This window comes from Sinocyclocheilus rhinocerous, unplaced genomic scaffold (assembly GCF_001515625.1).
Source record: "Sinocyclocheilus rhinocerous isolate Xijiao unplaced genomic scaffold, SAMN03320098_v1.1 scaffold1294, whole genome shotgun sequence".
NCBI lineage: Eukaryota > Metazoa > Chordata > Actinopteri > Cypriniformes > Cyprinidae > Sinocyclocheilus > Sinocyclocheilus rhinocerous.
The window spans coordinates 708,819-717,686 of record NW_015656157.1 but is presented as its reverse complement, the minus strand read 5'-3'; the positions used below and the strand labels follow the sequence as shown (position 1 = coordinate 717,686).

The window sequence follows — 8,868 nt, the reverse complement described above, 5'->3', positions numbered from 1 at the left end:
TAATATAATATTTTATAATTAGTGCATTTTTATTTTTATATTTCTCTTTCATTTTAATTTAGCAAATGTTTTAGTAATTTTATAGCGTGTCATTTTTCTTAACATCTATAGTTTTATAGTTTTACATCAAGTTAAAGGAAAATGAGAAATGTTAACTTGGTAACTAGGTGAAATATGATTTTTTTTTATTATTATTATTATCAAGTAAAGACACTTTTTTCATATTTTTAGTTTTAATTATATTTACCCTGCCTACAGTTGAAGAAACACCCACATGTAACTGTATTTTACATGAAAATGAGCCAAATAGTAGTCACATGCGTTATATGTTGCATTAAAGCAGGTGAATGACCAAACTGTTTTTTTGTTTCACTCTTAATGCAAACGGACAGAAAATGAAAGTGCATTAAAAGAATATGCTCAGCATAGTCAGCAGTCAGGTAATGCTCACTGCTCCTAAAATTAATGGAAATGTACGAAGACAAACTCACTGGAGATTCCAGCTAAAACAGAAGTAAATAATAGGAGCAATTCTCAGCTGTGCTATTTTTTTTTTCCCTATCACACCTGCACTCATGCTCGGTGAGGGAAAACATAAGAGAAGGGTTTTATTTTATGTAGGCAACACAGTCTCGCTAGCTCAGTTTCTAGTGGCCAGGCGTAAAGCTTTGATAAATGGACTCCTTCAGGAGCTACAACCTAAAATAAAGCCTCTTCAGCCAGCCTCCGTTCCTGCAGGAGGTACAGCTGACCTACTTACGAGGATAAGCTCTCTTACTCTGGAGGACGAGGAGCCGGAGAGGAAGACAACTCAACCTTGTTATAGAATGTTTAAATGGCTGGGGTTGAGGAGTTTAGTGTGTAACCATGTAGGTTACTTAACCAAAACACCTGTATTTCGTAACATCGCCTACAGGTTATCCGCATTCAGTAGTAGCAGTCACCTGAAATCAAATGTGGCCTTGAAGGTAACTTACTAGATCTACCTTGACATTTACCTGGAATGTGACCCAGCCACCTTCCAGAGTAGTTTGAAAGTGTTTGTTTGTTTTAAATGCAATAAACATTCGCAAAAATGTTATTTGTGCATGTCAAGTGCGGATCAAGAGGGAACCTTGTTGTAAGCGAAGTTATTTCTGGTGCCAGCGTGCGTAGGAAGGGTTGGACATGCTGGCTTCCAATCGATTTGCGGGCTTTTGTGATCACCTCTCTTCAGAGGCTTTCTCTCATCTCGGCTCTAAACAGGGGGGTTGTGGAGGGCTTCTCATTGCCGCATCACCTGCCGAGCCGTGGTTTGTAACCGTTCCCCCTTCAAGGGCCTGAGCTCAAACTCCTGCCTGTGTGGTAATGTTCTCTTGTGTGCAATGGATTCTACTTTAAGGCCTTGAGTTGCAATGTTTAAAAGGTAAAACTGTGTCTGGTGCTGAGTACTTTTAAAGAACTCTGACTGGTTTTATACAGTTTTTGTAGTATGGACTTTTTTTTTATTTTTTAAATGGCATTACATATCCTACTAAGGCCATTGCAATTTCTCATTCTGCAAATAATAACCATGATTGAAATCTTTATTAAAGTAGGCTTGGCAAATTTGCGGATACTTTCACCAAAGAAAACACTGCTAGCATTCAAAAAATATCAAGTGAAACAAAAAAGCAAAACAAAACAAAAAATAGAGCATTTAAAATAAAAACTAAGACATTATTTAGAGAGAGAGAGAGTTTTGTCCTGCAAAAAACTGCTTAATATATTTAAATAAACATACTTTTAAAAAAAATTTAAAAGGCAAAAACAAAAACACAAAGGCAAAAAAGAAAAGCGCAAATCAAACGAAAAGACAAAAACAAAAAAATGCAAAAAGGCAAAAACAAAAACACAAAAACAAAGAGAAAAAAACGCAAATCAAATGAAAAGACAAACAAAAAATGCATCAAACTTAAAAAGAATTTTAAAAAATGAGACTTCATATCACCTTCTGCTTTTTAAAATTTGATTGCTTAATACTGCTTAATGTATTTAAATTAATATATTTTAAATTCAAAACAAAACCAAAAGCGAAAGGCAAACCAAAACACAAAGCAATATCGTTCTAATGCATAAAAACTGTGTTGCTATCACTCCCAAGAACTTGGTTCTGGTTAGAACATGGATGAACCCTTATGTCTCCAATCATCCTTCAATCCCCTGAATTTCGTACGCATAAATAACGATAAAGACAAAAAATGGATGAATGTTAATGAAGTTAATGATGCAAAGAGGTTAATGACTAAGAAGGACATTAACAGCCAGTAACGTCACAGAAAAGTTGATAAACTTATCGAACCTTGTTCGTTCAACTGGCCGAAGTGGACCAGATCAATGCACTGATTCGCAAAATGTTACAAACATGAAGACATTAAAACTGGTGAAGGAGTCCTCTCCGACATTATGATCTACCTGAAAATGATGCTTTGCAAGTCGAAGGGATATTCAATAATCCCTGTGGTAGGGATGCGAACCCTAAGAACGTCTTGCTGAGTCGGCAGATACGACGGGTCTGCGATACGGTCCAAATCGCTTAGATAGCTAGAGACAAGGAGAGATGGAGAGAAAGGAAGAAGAAAGAATCAAGCATGGCAGCAGATCCCTTTAAGAGCCTGAGAGCTTTGGAAAAGCAGTGAGGGAACGCCACTCAGGATCCTGGGATGCAACCCCACAACCTTCTGCTTACTCCGCTGATGATCTCTACAGAGATTTCCCCCAAAACAACACTCTTTAAAAGTTGCGAAGAAACAACAATAGCAAAGGTTGAGCCCCGGGTGGATGTGAGAATGCGATCAGGGAAGGCAGAAATCAGGGAAGGCAGAAGTGCAGTTGCAGCAGCAGGTTAAAGGTCAGGAGACAGCGGCGGCAGTGGGGTGTGCCGTGGGGTTGGCGATACCTGAAGATTATATTCTCCAGGTCAAAGGGATACTCTATGATGCCAGTAGTGGGCACTCGGACCCTCAGCACATCCTGCTGGCTGGGCACGTATCCCGGAGTCGATATACGCTCTAAATCGCTAAGGTAACTGTGGGATGAACCGGTGAGAAACAGAGGCATGTACATGTGTGTATATACACAACTATATAAGTAGACCCACACGGAAACTCAAAAAAAATTTGCGAACTTTTCATATTTTCCAGGCAGTTTTGGAAAAACTGTAGAACGGATATAAATATGGTTTAAAAAAAAGTACATTAAAAGTATAAATATGTAAATATTCAAACCTAAAAACAAACATTTTGACTCATCCTCATTGTTTTAGACCCTATTTTTTCGTGGAACACAAAAGAAAGTTTAGAGAATTTTTACGCTGCTCTTTTTCCCATTGAAACTTGTCGGGACTTGTTCGGTTACAAGCCACAATGCGTCAACATTGAGTCAAACCTGGCACAACGCATTTTCACATGAGTGCAAATGAGATTTAAGGGGATTTTCAGACCTGCACTTCGTTTGCTTTTTCCGAAACAGGGATTAAAATGTTACAATAGGTGTGTTTGACTTTGGCTGCGGCTGGAAGTCACCGAGCGGTGAGGTTTGCCACTTACAGTTGAAGACTTTAAGTCAGACGCTTTCTGGTTCCCAAAGTAATCATTACAATAGGTGTGTTTGACTTTGGCTGCGGCTGGAATTCACCGAGCGGTGAGGTTTGCCACTTACAGTTGAAGACTTTAAGTCAGACGCTTTCTGGTTCCCAAAGTAATCGTGTGGTGTTTGCGTACTTTATTACATATGAAGTGTATTAGATGCAATATTTGACAAATACAGACATTTCAGACGTTTTTTCATTCAATACTTCATGCACTGAATAAAGACTAAAGTTGAAGCCTATATTATCTAAATACCAATAAAGTGGGGTCTAGGGGTGTGCCCGAAACCAAATACTGCATTCTACAGAGCCCCTAAAGGGACATGGTGATGGAAAAAATATGTGATGGGAAGAAAAAATTGTTTCTATGCTTTTGTGTTGCCTCGCAATCACAGTATAATTGCATATAATTACCAAACACAGTATAGTTGGGTAATTATATTGTACATCATTTGAAGCCATCAGGGAGCTATTATCAATATGCGGGCTATTGAAATCGCTTTTGAATGCGCGCTCGCTTTTTACTTTCATATTCTCAATCACATGCACTCTGTGTATAGGGAGCGGCGGTACTGATTTCACAAGACAATATATTTGTCTATGATGCTCAGGAAAACATACATTACCATTTTTTTTCTTTTCACAAAGTCACATGAGCAAAAATATGCGATAAAAGTAGCCCACTATAAGCTTTTATTGTATTCAAACAAAGCAGCGTAAACATTCTTTAAAATTTCTCCTTTTATTTTTGAAAAAAATAAAAAAGTACACAAGTTTGGAACAAGACGAACATATAAAACTTAAATTCTGAGGAAGTTTAGGTAAGAGCATAGATTCCGTGTGGGTGTAATGATAAACTAAATTATGCCATTTTTCACAAAAAGGTGATTTTACTGTATTGCAAAGGCGCATTCACACCAAGGACAATAACTATGACAAACTATAACCATATGAGAATATGGAAGTCCACACCACAGCTATAAAAACACAAAGGAAAACACAGCCAATTATATTTATCCGACTTTCAAGGAGCTTTCACATTTAATGCAGCAGACGACAAAACTGCAGCACGCTTATAATAAACAGAATGTAATTGTCCATTGGTGTGGAGGCTAATATAGTTATTATGTTCTTGGTGTGAACAGGCCATAATACTGCATCTATACATCTATGACTTGTCACAAATATGCTTCTAACTGACCGCAAGAAGAGATGTAGCATTCGACAACTCAATTAAAAGCAATAAAGTTAAAAGGAGCTAATGGCTAATGACAGCACACACACTTACTATTTAGTGGAGTCAGAGAGCTGGTACTCTCGCCTGCGGTCGTAGGCTTCCTGGATGCCTGGATCCGCCCAGAGCATCTTTATTGCACTGACATAGGGCTGGTCGAAGGAGCAAACCTTCTCCACGTCGACCTCTCGCACCAGCAGAGCGTTGTTCTATGGATAAAGACACATTACACAGTAAACAGCCCATTTTACGTCTTAATGGCTGTGTAATACTAATGACTTCCAGCGGGGTTTAGAACCAACTAGGTCACAAGTTGTCGAGTTGAAGTTTAAGGATCTTCTTTAGGAAATATTAACTGATTCTTCAAAACCAAAACATGAGAATAATTAACTGTAACCCTGCATTGAAGAAAGACAGCTGACCATGGTGTGACGGCAATAAAATTTACAAGCGAGGCTTGTAGTGCTTTTTATAGCCATGTTTATGGCCTATCTGGTTTTGATTTGCATCTCGACGTGCACTCTGGGCATCAAAGAGATGATTACAGTGCAGTGACGGCCAGGGATTGTTCAGCGTGCAGCAGTCACCTTGTTGTCTTCGTATTTGAATGGGATCTTGAGGTGCTCGGTGGCACGGACCATGGACTGCATGGAGGTGAAGATGTTCTGGTAGACCAGTTTGGTGAAGCCGCGCTTGTCCTCATCAGTGTAGCCTGTTCCGTGAATGATCCGCATCTGTTTGATGAACGTACTCTTGCCGCTCTCGCCCGTGCCTGAGGATGACAAAACAACAACATTGGAACAGGGTTAGAACATATTTTGACTCCAGTTTCATATCAGCCTCTGGATTTTTGAGAGCACCAAGGATATCAAGGTCTATCTGGAGCTTTTTCGTATTTGGCTCAGTTTGGATCCAGCCTTTGGAAGGTTTTAGACGATGACAACAACAACATTTGCGAAGACTCCGGATGATTCCAACTTTATAAGGATAATAGTTTTGTATGTTGATTCATTCACAAGTTGTAACTGCTGCCTAACACGTTTGTTGTTTGCTTAATGGAATACACAATGTTAACTAACCACATAACATGTCCATATGAAAGTAATATACAGCTATAATACGCTTCTTTAACACACTCAGCTCTGGTTGATAACTGAATACTTATTAATTGTAACATTAAAACAAGTATTTTCTGGTAAGCTGCTTTGAAACAATGTGTTTTGAAAAATGCTATACAATTTTGAAAATAAAATATATTATTAAGATTAAGATTATTAGACGACACTGGTATCATCATTTAATGGGCCAAAATATTAAGAAAAGAACTATGTATAATAATTTATTATATATAAATCCTTACTGTTCTTATGTTGTCAATATTTTGGACACTTTTTCTACACTGAAAATTGATGGTGAAAAATTTTTACTTTGTAATTAATAATCCGTTTTATTTACAACTTTGACAAATAAGTTTTTACAATTTGGGCTGAAAAGCAGCATGCTGTAATCTGTGATAGGTACCAAAATGTGATGCATTTTAACTTGGTTTACAATAACACTATATTGAAATAAATAAAAGTGTAGAAACCTTAAACAGAAAAGCCTTTTCCTTTTCTAAAAAGAGGAGATACAAACTTTTATATGTTCAAGTTCAAGATCTAATCATGCCGTTAACCATGTTAACACAATGTAAATGAATACAGCTGCACTTTAAAACAGAAATCCTATAAAGGAACGTCTCCCTGTGCATTTCTTAGGTCCGGATGACTCAAGCCAGTAAAAATGTTTAAGAACCAACTAGGTCACAAGTTGTCGAGTTGAAGTTTAAGGATCTTCTTTAGGAAATATTAACTGATTCTTCAAAACCAAAACATGAGAATAATTAACTGTAACCCTGCACTGAAGAAAGACAGCTGACCATGGTGTGACGGCAATAAAATTTACAAGCGAGGCTTGTAGTGCTTTTTATAGCCATGTTTATGGCCTATCTGGTTTTGATTTGCATCTCGACGTGCACTCTGGGCATCAAAGAGATGATTACAGTGCAGTGACGGCCAGGGATTGTTCAGCGTGCAGCAGTCACCTTGTTGTCTTCGTATTTGAATGGGATCTTGAGGTGCTCGGTGGCACGGACCATGGACTGCATGGAGGTGAAGATGTTCTGGTAGACCAGTTTGGTGAAGCCGCGCTTGTCCTCATCAGTGTAGCCTGTTCCGTGAATGATCCGCATCTGTTTGATGAACGTACTCTTGCCGCTCTCGCCCGTGCCTGAGGATGACAAAACAACAACATTGGAACAGGGTTAGAACATATTTTGACTCCAGTTTCATATCAGCCTCTGGATTTTTGAGAGCACCAAGGATATCAAGGTCTATCTGGAGCTTTTTCGTATTTGGCTCAGTTTGGATCCAGCCTTTGGAAGGTTTTAGACGACGACAACAACATTTGCGAAGACTCCGGATGATGCCAACTTTATAAGGATAATAGTTTTGTATGTTGATTCATTCACAAGTTGTAACTGCTGCCTAACACGTTTGTTGTTTGCTTAATGGAATACACAATGTTAACTAACCACATAACATGTCCATATGAAAGTAATATACAGCTATAATACGCTTCTTTAACACACTCAGCTCTGGTTGATAACTGAATACTTATTAATTGTAACATTAAAACAAGTATTTTCTGGTAAGCTGCTTTGAAACAATGTGTTTTGAAAAATGCTATACAATTTTGAAAATAAAATATATTATTAAGATTAAGATTATTAGACGACACTGGTATCATCATTTAATGGGCCAAAATATTAAGAAAAGAACTATGTATAATAATTTATTATATATAAATCCTTACTGTTCTTATGTTGTCAATATTTTGGACACTTTTTCTACACTGAAAATTGATGGTGAAAAATTTTTACTTTGTAATTAATAATCCGTTTTATTTACAACTTTGACAAATAAGTTTTTACAATTTGGGCTGAAAAGCAGCATGCTGTAATCTGTGATAGGTACCAAAATGTGATGCATTTTAACTTGGTTTACAATAACACTATATTGAAATAAATAAAAGTGTAGAAACCTTAAACAGAAAAGCCTTTTCCTTTTCTAAAAAGAGGAGATACAAACTTTTATATGTTCAAGTTCAAGATCTAATCATGCCGTTAACCATGTTAACACAATGTAAATGAATACAGCTGCACTTTAAAACAGAAATCCTATAAAGGAACGTCTCCCTGTGCATTTCTTAGGTCCGGATGACTCAAGCCAGTAAAAATGTTTAAGCCATCGCCAAAGTTCAACAATACAACTTCCCTGGAAACTTGGGAGGTCTTGGACCGGCAGGGGGGTGGGGAACAAGTCGAGTAACAGTTCCAGTTTTCAAAATGTTCTGGACAATACAGTGCCAACAGTTAGGAAAGTCATGCTTTGATTGGTATGATAACCAGTCACACAGGTTTTATCTCGGCGTACATATGATTCCAGTATTGACATCCTTGACAACTGCCATTTATTTAAACAAACAAGAGAGACTTAATTCAAAACCATGATCAAAGGCCTATAAATCGTGAATGGCTACATAAGAACCCACCTTTCAGGTAAGGAAACATGGTGTAAGCGTGCATATCAGCAGAATGACCCTTTTTTTTTCTTTTTTGTAATTGAAAATGCCACAATACTGAGTTTCTTTTAGGGCTGTGCGATATGGAAAAAAAAAACTATCGCGATTTCTTTGATCAATTTAGCGATTTCGATTTTAATCACGATTTTGACACACACAGACATGCTTTACAGTCATTAATGCATTCAGTGTGAATTTGAAACATATTTCCAAAAGAAAACCAATTAGAGCTTTATCAAAAAGCTGTAACATGTCTCTAGAACAGACATAAGGCAAAATAATCACTAAGTAAAGGTGTAACAAAATGTCTCTAGAATAGACATATATGGCAGAAGAAAAAAAAAATCCTGTGTCCAGGGATTTTTTTTGCCATGCATTGGTCATAGAGCTCTTCGTGGCGTTGCCT

General features: G+C 37.5%; 1 protein-coding gene across 2 annotated transcripts in view; it reads right to left on the bottom strand.

Annotated features, from left to right (window-relative positions):
* LOC107719558 (guanine nucleotide-binding protein subunit alpha-11-like) overlaps positions 1-8,868 on the bottom strand; it is a 32,674-nt gene that overhangs the window by 7,426 nt on the left and 16,380 nt on the right. The window contains exons 2-4 of one of the 2 annotated variants that reach the window (XM_016527002.1): positions 6,925-7,109; positions 4,896-5,050; positions 2,918-3,046 (exon numbers count right to left, since the gene is read on the bottom strand). In XM_016527002.1, the coding sequence (XP_016382488.1) occupies positions 2,918-3,046; positions 4,896-5,050; positions 6,925-7,109 (469 nt within the window). Of the gene's footprint in view, positions 1-2,433; positions 2,563-2,917; positions 3,047-4,895; positions 5,051-6,924; positions 7,110-8,868 lie in introns of both variants that reach the window. The other variant, XM_016527001.1, reaches the window with a different exon arrangement.